The sequence below is a fragment of the Cyprinus carpio genome, chromosome A16 (assembly GCF_018340385.1).
Source record: "Cyprinus carpio isolate SPL01 chromosome A16, ASM1834038v1, whole genome shotgun sequence".
Classification (NCBI taxonomy): Eukaryota; Metazoa; Chordata; class Actinopteri; order Cypriniformes; family Cyprinidae; genus Cyprinus; species Cyprinus carpio.
In genome coordinates, this window is record NC_056587.1 from 20,938,551 (window position 1) to 20,959,791 (window position 21,241).

Below are 21,241 nucleotides of genomic sequence, written 5' to 3' on the forward strand. Positions count from 1 at the left end.
ATGCAGTTGTGGGTGTTTGTTAGATTGTTGCTATGCAGTATCTAGGGTGTTGCGGGTGGTTGCCAAGGTGTTGCTATGCATTCATGCAGTTGTGGGTGTTTGCTAGATTGTTGCTATGCAGTACATAGTGATTGTGTGTGATGGCCAGGGTGGTTGCCAGGGTGTTGCTAGGGTGTTGTGGGTGGTTGCCAGGGCATTGCTATATGTCCATGTAGTTGTGGTGGTTGCATGTTTGTTGCTATGCAGTTTCTAGGGTGTTGCGGGTGGTTGCCAGGGTGTTGCTATGCATTCATGCAGTTCTGGGTGTTTGCTAGATTGTTACTATGCAGTACATAGTGATTGTGTGTGATGGCCAGGGTGGTTGCCAGGGTGTTGCTAGGGTGTTGTGGGTGGTTGCCAGTGCGTTGCTATACTATCATGTAGTTGTGGTGGTTGCTAGTTTGTTGCTATGCAGTTATTAGGGTGTTGTGGGTGGTTGACTGGGTTGATTAAATCACTAACACTAATGTGAGCAGTAGTTACAGTGATGCATGTCTTGGCAAACAGCAATAATAAGAAGAGAATGACTGTTCATGTAGGCAGTAGTTTGAATCTCAGCGGGAGAACTTTCTCTTGCTGGCAAATTCCACATTTCTTCCAATTCTGTCTCTCTTCAGGCACAAATGAAGGTCGCTCGACTCATTAACTTCCTGGCTGAGTCTGGCTCAGCCCCAGCCAGTCTCACTTTCAACATCACTCACCGCAGTCCAATCAGCCCACTTCATTGATATATATAAAGAGACTGACACCAGAGAAGACAAGAGAGGACAAAGGAATAAGAAGACAAGACAAAGACAATCAAACAAACAACAGAAGTGAGGAAAACCTGTAGAACAGGAAACCATCAGTTGTTTTTTATAGATAGAGACAAGATCCAATAGAGAAAAAGGAAGACTTTTACTGAAGAACAAGACCACAATAATCTCACTTTTATCTCCTCAAGAGATTCAGATGAAATCAGATGTGCTTAGATGCACCAAAGATGCATTTGAGAATCAATGCCGTTCAGCGTCATTGATGTCAGTCAGTGATGTGGTCACTATGAATTGTCACTGTATGGACAATAACTGCATAAAGATATTCTCTCTTTTTGTGTTCCACATGCATGTACTGTAAATAACAGCATACAGGTTTGAAATTGCATGAGGTTGAGTGAATGATGACTATATTTGCGTTTTTAGGTAAACTGTCCCTTTACATATATATCTGAATGTTCTCTCAACATTCAAACAGTCCAATTTTTACATTTTATCTTGGTTATACAAACATTCCTTTTCATTGTTTTGCAAACATTATGGAAACCTTACTTTAAAAATTTGTTCTGAAAGTTCTTTTAATGTTCTTTTTATATAGTTTCAAGGGTGTTGCAATGCAGTTTCTAGGGTGTTGTGGGTGGTGGTCAGGGCGTTGCTATGCAGTTTTTTTTAAAGCATTATGGGTTATTTTTTATTTTTTATGTTCTTGAAACTTTAAGATATCTACAAAATGTAATAGAAAAAAAACTAAAACATTGATAGGGTGTTGTCTGTATGGTTGCCAGGGTGTTGCTAAGTAGTTTCTAGGGTGTTGTCCTGGATGGTTCCTAGGGCATTGCTATGCTGTTAGTACAGTGTTGTGGGTGTTATTTTTGTTTTTGTTTTGTTTTTTGCTAACATGTATGTTACATTTAAATATTCTCTGAACATTCTTTTGACATTAAGATATTAAAAAAAAAAAAATAATAATAAAAACATTAGACCAATGTCTTATTAAAATGTTTCAGGAGAAAAAAAAAAAAAAAACTTGAGTAAAAGTACAGATGCGTATAATCAAATATTACTCCAGTAAAAGTAAAAGTACTGCATTTTCAATTTTACTTGAGTGAAAGTACAAAAGTACACATTTTGTACTTAAGTAAAAAAGTACTGATAGACAGATTTATTTTGCAATTTTATATAGGCTACTTAATTTAATTTTATATTAGTAAATTTTTTTTTTATAATCCTACTGCTCAAAATACCTGGGATTTTCCCAAAATATCCAGTATATGGAGTCAAAATAAATATATTTTTGTTGTTGATATGGACTACGTTGACGAGAGTGATGTACGTTAGTAATGTTCACTGTGACGCTTACATTGCGATGTACCTGAGAGAAAACAGATCTGACCATCAGATCTTCACCAGTAAGAAAAAAGTGTTTTAAAGTTTGTTGTTTTGCAGAACAGCACAGTTATATATGACATGAGAATAAGCCCTGAAGTTAGGAAGAACATTTTAAGGAAAATATAATTATATTTTCATAATTTTTTCTTCTCAAACCTTGTCTGTGGTGTAAACACCCCTGGCCACATGTCCCCAGAGGGCATCACTTCCCACTTTGATAATTACTGTAGTTACCATTTTCTGAACATCACATGCTTTATTTTTCCCCCAGATCCAATCTATCTAGGTGGTTGAGTGAATAAAAATATTTGGACTTTATATCTAAAAATTACAAAAGAAAAAATCTAAACATAAAAACAGCAACATTAATATCTATACATATACAGATAACAACATTACAACAATTATTTACTTATTTTCAGTATGGTTATGAATAAACATTCATATCTGTCTACTCGGCTAGTTAATCCAAACAATATAAAAATGTATACTGTTGATAAATAATATATAAAACAGAAGTCACATAGGGCTAAATGCATAGCATTTTAATAAAACCGTTAACGTTACGGCAGCGGGGAATTTGAACATGCATGAGTTATTTTAATGTTTTGGTTTATTTACCGAAAACATAGAGACACTGATGTTGATGTGTCTGCAAGCATTTCAGTGGGCTTGAATAGAGCACCCTTTACGGCAGATTTAGTTCACAAACAACTGACAGTTTTGACCTACATATGATTTTCAGTTACAATAATTAATCCTAAAATCGGCATTAGTAACTTACTTTTAGCAGCATCAGTCGCATGCGCATACTCACAAGATCTCCCGGTTCTTACTTGTGAATTCAGTTCACTGGAGACTCGCTCTAAATGGTTCATTTGAATCAGTGAGTTGTCGACTGGATAACAGCTGCACTCAGATCATTATAATTTGTGAATGAATCGTTTGGCGCAATTTGCGAACCGATTTAACGGGTTAATTGAAAATTATCAGTTTGTTCATGAATTAGACACCACTTCTATGTCTCAGAGCATGTGATATATTATAAGGTAGTAGTAATAATAGCATGTTTTTCTATGAAATGAAGTGAAGTAAAAAGTATGATCTTATTGCTTTGGAATGTAGATGAAGTAAAAGTAAAAGTTACTCAAAATAAAACTACTCCAGTAAACTACAGATACTTGAAAAATGTACTTAAGTACAGTAACGAAGTAAAGCTACTCCGTTACTGTCCACCACTGGATTATTATTACTTTGTTCTTAAGAATGTACTGACCAGAACGTTCTATGAACATGCTGTTAGCTAGGCTACATGTGGACATTCCAGTGTTCAGACTCACCTGAATGGCTGCCACGCGGCTTTCTGATGGCCGAGTGAGAATCAATATGGCTTCATTGATTAACCAGTGCACATGTTTAAGCACAGCACTGGGAGGGGCCTGATGTTGCACTGTAGTAGGTAACAGTGAGGCATGTCAGCACATTTCATCAGGCTCATCTCATTTTGAACAGCTACCAGTATTTTCTCAAATTATGCAAGTAAGCTGCCATATGTTGAAACAAAGCACCCTCTGTGGTGCATCACCAGAATGACAAATGCAACTTACCTGACGATGCACACAAGACAGAGAGCCAAAGACGCATCTCTGGTGTCCACTTATTCTATGCGTTTGAAGTGATAGTAGATAGAAAGAATGGTAAAGACAACAAAACAGGGCAGAAAGAAAGTGAGAGAGAGAGAGAGAGAGAGTTGAAGATGTGATTATATTTCAACATCTATTACAGCTCAGGCTTAGATCTGTCTTGAAGACTTCTTACTCTGGGCTGTACGTTTTGAACTTTCTGTCTTAAAAGGTGAATCTCCAACGCTGTTTCATCACATATTTAATATCAATAATTTACGCTAGTACTCTCCTTTGCAGGTAAAGAAATTTAAATGAAGCATTGATAAACAGCAGTGGAATAAAAAAAAAAGCAAAAAAGAATAAATGTAGTTTATTATTGCTATTTGGAGCTTGAGGCCATCAAATGTTCCCTCACACTCTTTTCCCACAATTCATTTCCCTGCCAAAAATAATGTTAAAAATGCTACCTTTTAACTGGTTATCAGTTAGTTTGCTAAAGGTGAGCTTTATATTCCAACCACAGATGCACAGATAGAGAGCTCAGTGTACCTCTAAACTGTAGTGGAAAAATTATCATAATTATTAGATATTATTACACAACATTAGATTTAACAAAATAATATAAGTAAATCATTTTCTGAGAATATAACGTATATACAGACATACATTATTACATTATTAATTATATATACATGATTAATATTTTGAATAAATTTTAATTTTAATATTTTACATTTTCATTGTATTTTATTTAAAGTTTTTGTAATTTTGTTGTGTCTTTTTGTCATTGTTAGTAGTAAACTATATAGCTTTAATTCATTTTTATTTTAGTACATCAAGTTAAACAAAATTACATGAGAAATGTCACCTAACTAGTTTTTCTTATCATTTTAGTTAACTATAATAACCCTGATTAAAGTACATATTGTTCAAAAACTTTTTTTTACAATTAAATACCTTACAATTGCAATTATACAGAAATTGCTATATTATAATATACAAAATATGATCATTTTATATACAAAATAAAAAAAAAATCTATCCAAGATGAATGTTTTTTTTTTTTTTCACTTTTTTTGTTTTTTTTTTTAACCAATGACTCATGCTCAACAACATCAGGAATGTTTATTAAGAAAGTGAATAGGGTCAGTTTTAATGTCATGTTGACTTCAAACCAGCAGCCTGTGGGCTTTTTCATCGTTTTTTCAGTGTTTCAATTTCAAGGTGATTTACAGGCATGAAACATTGCATTAAAAAATTCAACAAAGGCAATCATGATCACAAAGTACGGCGTATTCAGTGCTAACACTACAAATGGTGCATACCTTGAAGATGAAGCAGATTAACGGTGAATAAATTATTTCTCTGTGTAGTAAACACCCCCTCTGTTCCTCTACGGCTGTGGGTTGTTTACTTCACACACTTCATTTAAAGAAAAATGAAGGCTCCAGATTTCAAAACAGCTCTGTGGACAGAATTTCTATCATTTCCCATAAGCTACCGACTTGTAGGCTCTGTTTGGATGCTCAGTTTCGTGTTTTTCTATTGACTATTATAAGACTGTAATGGGTGATGCAAAGGGGAACTCAAGGTTTCCTTTAACGTCCACTTTTTTCCTGCCTTTTCTGTCTCCAGCCCCCGTCGGGCCCTTCATTCTTAGGGTTATCTGCCATCCCTCATTGGGCAATCTCTCTCTCTCTCTCTCTCTCTCTCTCTATCTCTGTCTCTCTGGCGTTCTTTCTTGACACAGAATGGAGAGTTGTTGCTGATGACCTATTCATTCATATAAAGGACCCCTGCCACAACATTTACAGACCTTCAATTAGGGATTTTGCACTGTTGGCCACTAAGGTTCAATGAAAATTACAAAACGGTGAAATGCTTGTGATGCATATTTTGAGTGCACAAAAAAAAAAAAAAAAAAAAAAAAAACACCAACAACAAACATTAAAGATGTTTAATGCCCTTGCCATTTCTTTGTAATTATTTGTGAAATTTACTAGCATTTTCTGAGTGAAAATTGTTTCAAACGCCAGGTTTTTTTTAGTCTCATTAAAAAGCTGAAATTTTAAGAAAATAGTAGCCTTTAATAATAAATTATTTTTTATTGTTTCAAGATAAATTCTACATTAGTTTTTTTTCAGTCCTATTAAAAACTGAAATTCTTTTGAAAAATGTAGCTTTAATAATAAACTATTTTTATTTTTTAAAGTAAATCCTACACCATTTTTCCCCAGTCTGATTAAAAAGTTGAAATTCTTAGAAAAATATTTATTATTATTGTTTCAAAGAAAATCCTATATTGTCTCAATCCAATTTTGTCTCAAAAGCCTGAAATTCTTAGAAAAAAAAAATTAGCTTTAATAATAAATTATTTTCATTATTTCAAAGGAAATCCTACACCATGTTTATTTCAGGCTCATTAAAAACCATAAATTATTAGAAAAACAACAACAACAAAAACGTTTTAATAATTTTACTCAAGTGAAAGTACAAGTACTCAGTGAAAATTTTACTCAATTAAAAGTACAAGTATAAAACATACTTGAGTAAAAGTAAAAAAGTACAACTTTAAGTTGTACTCAAGTATTAAAAAAGTAGAAGTATTTTCTTTTCTGACAGACAAACAGAAGAATGGTTAAAGGGAGAGAATGAAAAAAACATGGTCAAACATGTATATTTAGTTCAACAACAACAATTAAAATGACTCACAGCTGGACACCAAAAAAAAAAAAAAAAAAAAAATACAGGGAAAGGGATTAAAAGGAAACTCCATCCTTTCCACTCTCATGCCATCCTATATGACTTTCATTTATCAGATGAACACAAACTGTGTTTTAGAAAAAAAAAAAAAAAAAAAAAAAAATTCTCTTTATATAATGCAAGTGTATGGGACATCCTAAAATGACACTTCAAAAACTATACACAAAGTAAATATGACAGCAACTCATGCAACCCCTGTTAATGAATCACTGTCTTCTTAAGTGAAACGATATTTTTAATCTTGACCGCCATGTTCACTTTGTGTGGTTTCTGAAGTGGTCCAGTCCCCTTGCATTATATGGACTAAAAATCTTTGCTTGTGTTCATGTGAAGAAAGAAAGTCATAAACATCTGGGATGACAGAGGTTCAGTAAATGGTGAGAGAATTTTCATTTTTGGGTGAACTATCCCTTTGAAGAGCATGATGTGATGGAGAGGCTAGAAATATATTCCAGACAGAATACAAGAATGTGTTGAATTAATGAGGAGAGTCATAGAATTAAAACATACAACGTTATCGTTTTTAAAGGCCACTTTATTTGTGTTGTCTATTCAACGTCACTGTCTAAAAGGATAATTCATCTTTTAATTGTTTATTTGGGGCATTTAGAGTTCTTTTCTCAGCAAATATTGATAAATAATTATTTGTGACTAATTAGATTAATTAATGAGAAAATCATGTAATTATTAAGAGGAAAAAAATATTCACTGACAGTCCTAATTCCTACTTAATGATTCATATAATGACATATTTTAAATACAACTTATCCACCACCTGGTAAGAACATCACTAAACATAAATTACAATTAATTTAGCATATAATGTTTAATTAAACACTTTTTTGGAGATTTGTAACATTTAATAATAAAAAAATCCCACAAAAATATTAATTGTATTTAAATTCTCATCACTGATTTTATTTGCACTCAATTTTTGTGCGTTCAGCTTATATATTACATAGCTAATGGCTAACGGCTTTTTTATGGGGGGGGGGGCTCAACTTTGCTACCTCAATATGCTTCCTCAGATTTGATGGTGAACTTTTGAAGCCAGACATTTAAATTTACAGACATGAAAACAATGATCATTAGTTCTCACGTCAGGCACACACGTTTAAGCTTCTGTTTACCATATTTAATGTGCATAAGATAAAATAAAAATATAATGTACTTTTCAAGATGAAATAAAATTGTAATTGTAAAAAGTACCTTTTACCCTTAATAAATTAAATCAAAAAAAACAACAAAATAATACTTAAGTACATTAACCAAAGTAAAGTACAAATCCCAACAAAATAATACTTAAGTACAGTAATCAAGTAAAATTACTCAAGTATTTTACACCTCTGTTAATAATACTTTATTATTATTGTCTTGAAGTAAATCCTATACAATGGAATTTTTTTTTTTTTTTTTTTTTTTTTTTTTTAAGTGCTGGATTTCCATTCACATAGTGGATATTTTATTGCATAAAAAGTGCTGGACAAAAACACTAAGGTGTGATTACATTTGGACAAATGGACAAAAAAACAGTGGCTTACAGTGTCTCCAGTTTCCTTTTCTCTGAGACTGATTTTTTAAAATGTATTTATTAAATCATTCCATGAATGGGCTTTCTTTCCATGTCCATGTCTCTGTTTCTCTCTCTGGGCCTCTCTAAGGGACGGTGGTTACAAGTGAATGTGTGCTGCTTGTGTCATGCCAGTTAATGAGGAAAGCTTAAGGCCTGTGTGAATGCAGTGAGAGGAGAAAGCAGTTGTGCCATCTCCATACATTTCCATACTAAATAGCCTGGAAAGTCCTTCCCTCTCTGTGGCACTGCCACAAACTCTTATTGGCAGACTCGCATACTTCTGAGCAAACTTGGCCCAGAGCACAACCTTTCCAACATTCCCGAGGATGCCTGTGCTGAGGAATGTCTCTGGAGCCAGGGACGTGCACAGGGGGGTTGCTCAGGTTGCCCGGGCAACTGCCCATATGCCCTTCTCGACTCACGTTGCCCTTCCGAGGTGGAAAAAAAAAATAAATAAAAAAAATCGTACAATGGATGCAGAATTTCACGCAGGCCTAGATAAAAAAAAAAAAAATAAATAAAAAAAAATCGCAAAGCCACACTCACTTCCATATTCGGGCACCCGTCCGAAAGTGAAAGTCGGTAGGGGAAGGGCAAACTCTCTTTACGTGGCTGCAGCGCTGCACGCGACCGGCACCTGAGCTGAGCCTGCAATGAGCGGCCCTAGAAGGAGATTGTCGCGGTTGTCGGGTGAGACGACTCAACGTTGTAAAAAGTAATAGTAAGGTTATAATCGTTAACGAAAACGAACGAAAAAAAAACGAAAACTAGTTGGGGAAAAAAAATGTTAACTGAAATAAAAATAAAAACGAGGCATTACAAAAAAAAACGATAACTAACCAAAAACTGTAATGTGTGTTTGGCAAAACTAACTAAAATAAAATAAAATTATAGATTAAATGTCCTTAGTTTTCGTCTTTGTCAATGTCTTTCATAGAGCAAAACGTTCAGCTGCATTTCATTTCCCTGCGTCTCTCACTCACGCGTCTCTCTCCCATCACGTTACTCGCGAGGCGCGCGCACAGCCCTCCCCTCCGTGCACCACCGCGTCTCCATGAGAACGAGTGTTGGAAGCAAGTTCGCGAAAGGTTGGTATCTCGTGAAAACCATTACACAATCACACATTAAAAAGTGGTATAAAAAATATTTTTTTAATCCTGAATATAATTTTGTCAGTGTGTTATGTCGACCCGAGAAGCGATTGCTACTTTAGAAAGTTAACTAGACGCAAGTTTGAGGTAAAATGCACTTGGGTTGTCGATGTCAAAACACTATTTTAAGCTGTGATTCAAGTAAGGAATAATTGACGACGGGCCGTTGAATTATTAGAAAAATAATGCACACCTGAGGTGGTGATTCGGTCACGACTCGAAGCGGAGTAAATTATTCCGCTTATACCACGGTTACCACACCTCAAGACATCGATCAGATGATATATTTAAAGGGATTCGTTCGGTTTTTGTACTTAATCGCTATTGTGGGTAGGACTTTTTCTTCCGCATCTCATCCGACGCTTCTTTTGCTGGTTTCACAATGTCATTTTAAAAGCTGGTAATGGAGGCTTGAGCCGTTGATAGTATTATAATGCAGTTATTAATGAAGTTATTAGAAAGAGAGCGAGAGAGACAGAGACACACACACACACACACACACAGAGAGAGAGAGAGAGAGAGAGAGCTTGTGTGAATTAGACTGCAGCAGCGTCTCTAAACAGCGCTGTTATTACCTCGCTAGTGAGAAATGTCATGTGTACTTTTGGAAAATCGTCTGTCATGTTGTTGTTTTTTTGTTAGTCCTGTAATTTCCGTTATTACAGTTTTTACTATGCGAAGTGATATGGAACTGTAATGCGGTCAAGAGAGCTGCCTGGAACTACGTTCGCCACGCTTTTCCCAGAAAATAATGTCACGCCTCAGAACGTTCGTCAGCCAATCAGATTCAAACATTCAACGGCCCCGTAGTATAAATATTAAATAATGTTATGTCATTTTTTTACTTTTACACTGAATGTTTGCTCCTTCATTCCAGATGAGTAGGCTATTGTATAGGGTAAATTTAGTATAGGGTGTGAAAATTGTACAGCTGTGGAATTTGTATAGGGTGTGAATTCTGTATAGAAATTTATTGCTTGACTAAAGTAAAGCCCTCTCTCTCTTTCTCACCCATGCACACTCACTTATGCACACACCCACGGCACACACACACACTAAAAAAATAATGCTGTATTTAAAGTTTTCTTTTTATTTGTTATTTGTCATGTTCTTTTCTCAGATTAAACTCCCTGACAATCTGACAGAAATGTCTTGTTGTGGCTCAAAAATGGGTTGAACACATGCGGTTCATGTATGTCTTCTTTAGTCTGTTTGGCTCTTTAGGTTTTTTACTGGCACACGTCACTTACACATTTTGCACTTACTGCGGAGTGTTGAGACTGTTTACATATGTGTGCCCATATGTACATTTTATGTACTGATTTTATTTTTGAATGAATATTTTCTAAAATTGTATGTGTTTTTGTTGAGTTATTATTACACAATACTTTTTCTGACCTTTTTGAATCTTGCCCCTGACAAATAACCCAGACAGCCCCTGAGTGCCCTTTTTTTAGGTCAGAGCAACTGCCCCTCAAAATTCCTGTGCACGACCCTGTCTGGAGCGCAGGATGTGTCGCGGTTTGTTGCCCGGTGATCCTACAGTGCTGTCAGACTCAGTGGTCCTATCACATTCCTACTGGCAAAATATTATTAAAATGATAATTATCTGAAAATTGCATCAGTAATTGAATTCCAGCAGGCATAGAAGAGGTAGATGGGTCAGTAACGTGATGCACATTTTTGTGTCTGCACCTGTTAAGTTATTCAAAAACACAAATGCAATTCATACAGACCATAACTTGAATACACCTCTTCTGTATCTTAATTAAAATTCATTTAGACATTTTTGTGCGGGGCTTAAAGTCGAAAATTTCTAGGTGGTGTCACTGTCCGGATATTATTATAGGAAAAAAATTATCATTTTAATTAAGAAATTAAATTCTTTACAAAAGTTGCTTAATAACAATTTATAATAATATAATATATAATAGAGAAACAATATAATAAAATTCTACATTGTTAATTTTGTTTATTATTGAAAGCTGGAATTCTTAGAAAAAAAGTAGCTTAATAATTATTTATTATTGAATTATTTTTATACTATAATATATAAAACAATATAATGAAATACGATTCCATTAATTATAATATTGTTTATTATTAAAAGCCTAAATTCTTAGAAAAATGGCTTTAATCAATTATTATTATTATTTGTTTATACAAATAATATAATATAATATAATATAATCTTGATAAAAAAAAAAAAAAGTGTTTTTAAAGAAAAAGTAGAGTAGGGAAAGTCACACATTTACATTAATATAGCATTATTACCAACATATTTGTGTTGCATTACTATTTAATAAAAGATATGTAATATTGTGGATTGTCTAAAAATAGTGATGTTTTCTTTCTTTCGTTTTCAGGTGTTATCTGAAATCAGACTTGAATTGTAATGACTATTATGTGACCATATGCCTTATGTCGAAATAATGCATTTTAATGAATAAAACACATGAATTATTGAAATTCCTAAAAAATAAATATATTAATAAAAAATAAAATATGTTCTTTCTATTGCTTCCCAGTTTCAATAAATAGACTTGAAATGTAGTGACTGCGGCGTATGATTATGATATAACACTTTTAATGAATAAAGGTAAAAAATAAATATTTTAATAAATAAAAAAAGGTATTATTTCTATGGCTTCCAGATTTGAACAAATAAATGACATTTTAGTGACTTGTATCGGTGTTATGTATGCCCAGTAAGTGACCAGCAATTCCCGCTCTTTTTTTTACTGTGGAGCGTAAACTATAACTTGCCGTCGTAGATCTGTGAAAGCCGGCCACTGACGTCAATGCCACTGTATGATTGACTGAGGTGCCGTACATTTTTCCAATGGTGAGTACAGACCCCCTCATCTCCCAATAATAAGACAATCTCTGTTTAGACCAGGGGTCTCCAACCCTGCTTCTGGAGAGCTGCTGTCCTGCAGATTTCAGCTCCAACCCCAGTCAAACACACCTGAACCAGCTAATCAAGGTGCTCAGGGCTACTTGATAATTACAGACAGGTAAGTTGGAGCAGGGTTGGAACTGAAGTCTGCAGGATGGTAGCTCTCCAGGAGCAGGGTTGGAGATCCCTGGTTTAGACCCTCAAGTAAGGTCAGTTTCTTCAATGTATTATTAAATATTTCTATGATATGACAAGGCTAGTTCAGGTTTTCAAATGTAATAAACCCAAGAAAGCTTGAAATAAATAGATAAATCATCTGAGACATTATTATTTGTCACTGACCTCGATATCTAACATCTAATTCACTCTTGGCTTTAAGCAAAAACACTGTTTTCAACATGTACTGCCCTTTGTCAAGGAAAAAACCGGCAGCATACCTGCAGTATAACACTTTCAGTGCGAACAAGTAATCATTTAAAATATTTAATAGTGCTTTGACAAGATTTGAGAAAAGCACTGCTGGTCAATTATCATTAAAGTGTTAAAATACTGAACTGCTGAATGTGGCTAGAGCCGAATACGGTCCAGTGCTGATGAAGTTGACCTCTTTCTCAAAGCCAGGGCTCTCGCTCAAGCATCTGGTCACTCATGGCAACTCCACGACCACTACAGCTATGCCATCTAACCAGACACGGTGACCAATGTTCCCTCCAATTTCTACTCTTGCTAAGCAAAACCTATTACTATTGCTCAGACCTTTCAGAGACATGAGCAGAAACATGCAGTGTTAAAGGAACAGTTCACCCAAAAATGAAAATGTGTTGGAAATGTCCTCACCCTCAGGCCATCCAAGATGTAGATGAGTATGTTTCTTCAGCAGGTTTGGAGAAATGTAGCATTGCATCAGTTGCTCAGCAATGGATGCTCTGCAGTGAATGGGTGCCGTCAGACTGAGAGTGCAAACAGCTGATAAAAACATCACAGTAATCCACATCACTCCAGCCCATTAATTAATCGAGTCTAATATCCATATAATTGCTTTCTCCAGTGAAAAACCAGTCTGATCTGAATCCGGAGAGAAATATACACAGATCAAGCACCGTTTACAAGCCAAAAGAGTCCAAAACAGTTCTTAACAAATATGTGGGTGGATTTTGATGTGAGAGCACAACAGGAGATGGACTTTTTCACTGGAAGAAGCGTTATTATGGATTATATATAGACTCATTTTTTGTCCAGAAGCGATGGTTTAAATTTAAAACATTTTGAAGAATTTGTTTTGTTTGATGTCAGTCAGTCATTATTGCAAAATTGAGCCTGACAGCATGATCAGGACCCTGAAGGTTTATTTTATGAGAATGACTGGCCGCCTGTCAATTATCCCACATTTTATACAGCTACTTACCAAATGCATAAACTTATGGACATGAAATATTGATTTGAGTTTGAAATGATTTCATTGTTAGAAGAAATAGACATGAAGTGATATGAGAGACATGCAATAAAACATATACGCTGTACACTGTAAAAAATGATTATTTGATGTTTTAAATAAAACAAAGATTATTGGAGTATGTTTTAGAAGAAAATACAATTTCAGTCTTTCATGTTTAACACAATGTGATACTTGCCAATTGTTTCTGTTTTTCTTTTTCTTTTCTTTTTTTAATTTAGCCATTGTAAATCTCATGGCATTGTTTAAGTGTAATGCAAATATTTGGGAAAATTGTGCCAGGATATTAGTTATTTATTGTTAGTATGGTCTATAGGCCATGCATTAGAGCAATTTTTGCATTAGAGTTATTTTAGATTTATCTTGGGTTATTTTGAGAAAAATAAGCAGTGATTTTAAGTACAAAAAAGAAGAAGAAGAAGAAGAAGAAGAAGAATGCATGGCCTGTGTGGGCTTTGATTCACTTTAATTCTATGATGAGGGGGGAAATATTTTCAAAGTTGTATTGCAGTGTAATTTCAAGTGTAACTTGCCATTTGTAATTGTAATTGTTTTGTGAAAATTGTTTATGCACTACATTTTTGTCACTGTATGAAATTACTGGGAAACTGCATTGTTTTTTGGCTCAGTCATTGTCTTCAAAATAGGCCAGAAAACTATAATGCTTAGTTAAAGCATTGCAGACAAATAGTTTTGTTGAGGTAACAAACTTCATTATTCAGTAAAGGGGGTGACTTTTTATGCAAGCAACATCTAATTTGCAAAAACAAAACCAAAATAATAATAATAATAATAATAATAATAATAATAATAATAATAATTCTCCAGTTTTTGGATGGCTTTATTAAGTCTTTAGTATCACAGTAAAAAAAATAAAATAAAAAAAATAATAATATACTGGCCAGTATCCAGTTAACACCCCAGAACTGAATGTGCCAGCCGAGCACTTGCCATTGCTAACAGACATCCTTCTCAAGATATATGAGCACTCTGAGCCAGAGCAATATCACGAGTGTGTGGTACTGTTGTGATGATGCTGCTCTTGGAGGAGTCGTGTGGGCGTGAACGAATTTGAACAGAAAAATGACAATGATAAACCAAAGCAGGTTGCAGAGACTATAAGAGTAGGGCCACCGTAAAATCTTGAGACTTATCGAAAAATGTGATTGCATTTGAAAAGGTCTTGGGCTGTCACAAAGAACTCTGAATGGATGAGGGACATCAGCGTTCAGGTGGCAATCTTGAAATGAAAATTATACCACATCTGCTCTGTTGAAATCTTTCTCTGAGCGTCAAAAACAAACAGAAAGTGTGAACTCATTCAAATACACAGCAAAACAGAAGATAAGATGATTCAAATCAATTAGAAATAAATGAGAACTCAATTTGCTGCATGAACACAACGTGAAACTCAGTACAACATTCACTCTCACAAAATATGTTCTAGAAATGTTTGGCTAACATTCCCATTAAGTTATGAAAACGGTATTTCAGAATGTTCAAAACATGCAGTTTTTACATTTTTTTTTTTTTTAATATATATTTCTTGGTGATACGTTAACATTAAGGAAATATTCCATTTTATCATTTGGCAAATGTTACGGGAATGTTACTTCTGAATGTTCTCTGAACATTCTGAAACAAGTAGTTACATTTAAAATAGTTAGACAACATATAAGGACAAAATTATTCAAAGTCATGGCAAGGCTTATAAAATCTCTGAGCTCTATTATGCTTAAAATGATTTGCAATTTGGCATCTGTCAGCGAAATCAAACTGTGAAACGTTTCAAAGCACTTTACAATCATACATTTGCATTAGAGGTCAAATTAGAGCCCGCACAGACATATCTTTTGAATAGAGTTACTTATCTTTTGAATAGAGTACTTATATGTGCATGGCCATGTCGCCCGCAATACTCCCTTTAGATCGTCTTGAAATGACAGTAAATAATGACTTGTTGAAAACAGTTCTGAGTGAACTATCCCTTTAAAGGCGCAATTCCAGCTCACTATCATACAGAGTTCATATATTGATATTCAAATGCTGTCGCGACGTCCCTTCACTTCAGTCAGGGCAGCCATCAATCCACAGATGACAGTCAACACCCTGTTAGAGCACAGTTCTCCAGAGCCATTGACCTTGTGAGAGAATGGTGTAAAAATCCCCATCAAATTACCATCAACGGCGCAAAACCACAACCAAAGTCACCATTGTTTCCATAAAATGATATAAAACATAATATCAAGTTCAGCACTTGCAATCAGGCGGGTCATTATGCTTAGCCTATACTCTGTAATTTATATATATATATATATATATATATATATATATATATATATATATATATATATATATATATATATATATATATATACATACAAAATTTTAAACATGAATATGCATAAATAAGTAGTGATTGCTCAGAGACAGACTGACTGGACCAACAAACAAATTGATACAACACAACATCAAAGAATTATTCAAATCTCCTCACTAGTGTTACTGGTGGTGTTTTCCCTCCAAAATGACGTCACTTTCTAAAGGATGATGCCATGACTAACAGCATCGAAGGGTATGATTACGGAGACCTAAACCAATAATTTTATTTCCAATCAAAACATTTTATTTTAAGCATTTAAATACTAGCAATATTACATTTTAAACATGCATGTTTTAATACTAGGAATAAATTACCCTTTTTTTTTAATTATTATTTTAGAAGTTTGGGACATGGCAAAAATAATAACGTCCATTCAAACCAAAGTAGTGAAATGGATTTGCAACTAAACTGGTTTTCATCTTCAAACATTGTGAGTTTAATATTTTATTTAGGCTATTAAGTCAGATGGGGACACAAAAATGTACCGCACTTTAGGAGCGACCCAATAAATCAAGTGCGTTATTTCTAAACACTTCTCTGCTAAGTTTCCCCACGCAAATCAACTCCCCCAGTAGAGAACATAAAGCACTAATGTGCATGTCCACGCAAACACCTTTCCTCCAGTACTGCAGTGCACTGAGCGTGCTATAAATCACCTTATATTATTATAGCGCTCTTACAGTCTCCGCCCATCTGTGCTCACGATTGGTCGAATCTCCTCCTTGGTGCCCGGCCCACTTCCTTGACGCTCGCTGATTGGTGGAGAAGATTCTCCTTGAGCTGTCAATCAGACGCTTCTTTCGTGCTCCGCTCTGAAGCGAAGCACAGTGATTCTGATTCACTGAACAGAGCATCCCACTAAGCGTCTCTTTTTCTGTGGATGCCCTTGTATTGAAGCGAAAAATCTGAGGAGGTTTACATAATCATTTTTTTTTTTTCGCGCAAGGATTACTTTATATATTCTCTGGCACTCCAAACGCCAACAGATTGTGTTTGGTCTCCTTGCAAAGGGTCACTTGGGAAAATCGACCCGTCTTGTGGCACTCCTGACACACTTGGAAGATTTGTAGACTGCGGACGTTTCACGAAATAGGACACACGGACGGACAACTGCGGTTTATGCGTCTTCCCGTTCACAGAAGATAAAAACGGACTGTTTGTTGCAAGAACTGACACAGAGAAATAACAAACAATCAACTCAAAACATGAGCTGCGCAATGTTGCGACACGCGCTCGCTTTGCTCTTGGCGTTGCTGTGGAAAGGTAAGTTGCAATTCTTAAAGCATTCTTCTGTAGAGAACATGTTCCTCACTCGTTCCTTGCTTCATTCTTTGCTGGGACCTGGAGTGGAATACTAATGCGGCTCCGGGGGTCTACCTGCCAATGAATCGTGTGTGTGTGTGTGTGTGTGTGTGTGTGTGTGTGTGCGTGTGTGATCAAATCATAGAGACAAGTGCGCTCCACAACACACGAGTTCTGCATATCAACACTTCGGGGAAAAAAAGAGGGCTTTCCTCTCTGTGTGTAACAAGTCACTGGGTGCCTTTACAGATATTGACAATAATATTTTGTTATATATTTTTTTAGGTGTCCGATAATAACCAATATGCAAAACAGCTGTTTAACACACACACACACACACACACACACACACACACACACACACACACATATATATATATATATATATATATATATATATATATAGTATATATATATACACTATACCTTTTTAACCTTTTTACTAATTGTATTAATATATTCATATTACTCAATTATTTTTATATAATTTATTATGCATGTGGATATTTAATTGTTAATTATATTGTATTAATACAATTAGTTTTTATATTGATTCTATTTTGATTTATTTAATTATAATATAATATGGGAACAGTTGCTTTGCATAGGGGTGTAATGCCATTATTGGGTGCTATACTTTAGAGATCCAGCAGGTGGCATTTTTCCTGTAGCCTCTATATGCATAAACCGATAATGGTTATTTTTATTTTTTAAACATCCGGTATGCATATAATCACAACTACATAACCATTAGACTGGTGACTTCTTGAATATTTTATTATTGCTGTTGTGGTTCTTGCTGTTGTTTGTTATATTGTCATAGTCATGGTCTTTATATTAGCATATATTATATAAATATTAATGGTTCTTTATGTGCATATTTATAGTTGTATAATTTCATAATGTTCAACAGACAGTGGTGTAATGGTGTTGTTGGTGACATTTTTTAGAGATCCAGCAGATGGCTTTTATCGGCAGACCCGAAATTCACAAACCGATAATTGTATTTTTATTTTTAAATGTCTGATATCCAATATGCATTTAATAATAAGGAAATAACCATGAGACTAGAGACTCATCATGAATATTGTATTATTGCTGTTTAATTGGACATTCATTAGAGTCCCACCAGGTGGCATTTATCGGTATAACCGATATTCATAAACGAATAATGGTTATTTTTCTGATGTCCAATATGCAAACAACAATAATAATTAAATATTTATAGTGATATTTATATATTTTATTAATGCTGTTGTGGTTATATTAATATTGCCACAATTATAGTTATTATATTAGCATATATTATTTTAAGATTTATCGTAATTCATAATTTTAATGTTGAGAGTGATGTATTGTTGTATTGTTGTTGTCTGTGGCTGTTCTTTAGAGATCCAGCAGATGGCCCGATATTCATTTCAACCCGATTGTTTGTGTATATTGTCTACATGCAGTTACTTTGATTCCCTCTGAAATGGATGATGCAAATTGCTTAATATATTTTCAGTAAAAGGTGATATGTGAACCCGATGATAATCTCATATCAAAAACAAATGTTGTGTCGCTGCAGTTTAGACACTAGCTGTTGACAAAGTGCTGTGTGATTTCCGTTTGACATGGACTCATAGCTCTCATTTTTGTGCTTGTTCTGAGACAGTCATACTTGGTGAAGTGGTTAATATCAGAAAGATGAAGAAAACTAGACACCGCTGTGTGATTCGTATGGGTTTGGAGTACTATTGTTGTATTATTGATCTGTCAGAGAACATATGGGGCATCAGGGAGGGAATAATAGCTCTCGGTGTACTGTGAATGGATTAATACTTGCTTTGAAATTATGTTTGATTCCACTTTTTGAGCCCTTTACTGTGATGAACACAAATGTAATCATTCTTGTCCTGTGGGGCAAGTTTTTTTTGTCTTTTTTTTTTTTTTCCCATGAAGCCACCACATTTCTGATGTGTAAAACATCTCTTGAAGAGTTTGCATAAATCATCTGTTAATCAGAATGGATTTTTTTTTTATTTGACGACAATGCTGCTGATGCACAGATCAACATGAAATTAAAGGAACAGCCCGTGCAAACATGAAAATTCTGTTATTTATTTCTTTATCTTCATACAGCTATTTTTGTGCATGTAGATTTCTCCTTCTGTGTTCCTTGGAAAAAAATAACAATGCAGGTGAGTAAATAATGATCTGTTGAACTGAACTGTTCCTTTATCATTGCAAAGCTCACAAAATGGATATGTTGAAGGACATGCAACATTGTGTGAGCAAAGAGCATGTTTTAATTTTCATGTCAGCATGTGTTTTGGATGGTGGGAGGGGTAAACTAGACACCCTGAGAGTTTGTTCTCCCTCAGACTCAACAGTGCTGATGATGTTTGCTCAGGGGAAAATCTGTCTGAAACTCATTATGTTTTTTTTTTCTCAACAATTCAGCAGTTCTGCACAAGGGAAATTGATTCAGGCGTCTGATAATTTGATATGTACTGACCACATAATTTACACTCGCTCACAGTTGCTGGCCTTTCCAAAATTGATTATTTTTTTCTTTTTCCATCCATCTATCCATCCATCCATCTATCCATCCATCCATCCATCCATCCATCCATCCATCCATCCATCCAAGTTTTAAGTGCAGAATCTGATTAACCAAAATTTTTTTTTTCTTGAGTAACTTTGTCAGCTGGTACTTTTCTTTTGAATAAAATCCCAAGTGTGTGCCGAAAAAAGCATCTACCAAATGCATAAATATATATTTTTATACCTTATAAAATATTTTTAGATAACCTTAATGAATTGGCTTCTCTTTAAAAATACTGAAACAATTTGTTTTTAAACAACACACACAAGATTTTCCTATTATTATATATGATAGATATCACTGAAATAGTTGTCCTGACACATCACACCTGTCTTTGTGACAGAATTAGACTCTGCAAAAAGAGATCTGAAGTTTATATATAGTAAACAACAACAACAACAACAAGAAAAAGCTAGCCAACAATGTAAATTATTATTTTTTTTTTTTTCTTGAAGTTGTAAATAAAGATTATCGGAGTATATTTTACAAGAAAATGCTATTTCAGTGTACATCTAAAATGCATGTTTAATTCATATCTGTTACGTGTGTTACTCGCTGTTTTTTGACTGGAAACTATTTGAAAGTAATTCCTACATCAGTTTTCTTCAGTAAATTGCAAATATTTCCCTCTACCTGTTAATAATTTTGGTTTTTGGAAAGCAAAATGACTAAAAGACCAATACCTCACTGACCAAAAAATACTATGGCATAATTTTTTGGAAATGGTACCATGGTAATACTATGTTTTTGTTATTTTATGAAGTAAATATTCTGGTACACTCTTAAATGAAGTTCCTAAAGGGATTTCTTGATACCATATAAAAAAACATTTTTGCTTCCCTTTCAATGAACCGTTCTGAAAGTAACCATTTTTCTTAGTGTGAAGAATATTCTAATAATCTAAAGAACCTTTTTTCACTATAAAGAAACTTTTGTAGAATGAAAAGATTCCGTTGATGTTAAAAGTTCTTCATAAACACAGAAAAAGAATCTTGAGTGTACTTTCTTAAAAATAAAGGTTCTTTATTGCCATTGATGCTTTCATAAAGAACCTTTAAAGAGGTCATTGGATGCCCATTTATCACAAGTTGATATGATACTCTAGAGTCTTAATGAAAAGTCTGTAACATAGTTTGGTTAAAATTTCTCAATGGTAGTGTAAAAAACACATTTATTACTCTGTCAAAAACAACTCTTTTCAGAGCAAGCCGTTTTTGTAGCATTTTCCTTTAAATGTTAATGAGCTCTGATGACCCCGCCCCTCTCTTCTGAGATGCTTTCTTAGAGACTGTTTACTTTAGCTGCATTCATCATGAAGC

The 21,241-nt window shown here is 34.4% G+C and overlaps 1 protein-coding gene and 1 long non-coding RNA gene across 2 annotated transcripts in view; both read left to right on the plus strand.

The window, feature by feature from the left end:
- The first annotated feature begins 12,347 nt into the window (after positions 1 to 12,347).
- Positions 12,348 to 13,294, plus strand: LOC122148079. The gene is made up of 3 exons (XR_006162077.1): positions 12,348 to 12,403; positions 12,812 to 12,888; positions 13,075 to 13,294. It is a non-coding gene; the product is annotated as an uncharacterized LOC122148079 (long non-coding RNA).
- Positions 13,295 to 16,824: 3,530 nt separating this feature from the next.
- The window catches only part of LOC109077976 (igLON family member 5-like), a 165,326-nt gene continuing 160,909 nt past the window's right edge, over positions 16,825 to 21,241 (plus strand). The window contains exon 1 of the mRNA XM_042773238.1: positions 16,825 to 17,293. Within this exon, the coding sequence (XP_042629172.1) occupies positions 17,236 to 17,293 (58 nt within the window). The 5' untranslated portion in view covers positions 16,825 to 17,235. The remainder of the gene's footprint in view (positions 17,294 to 21,241) is intronic.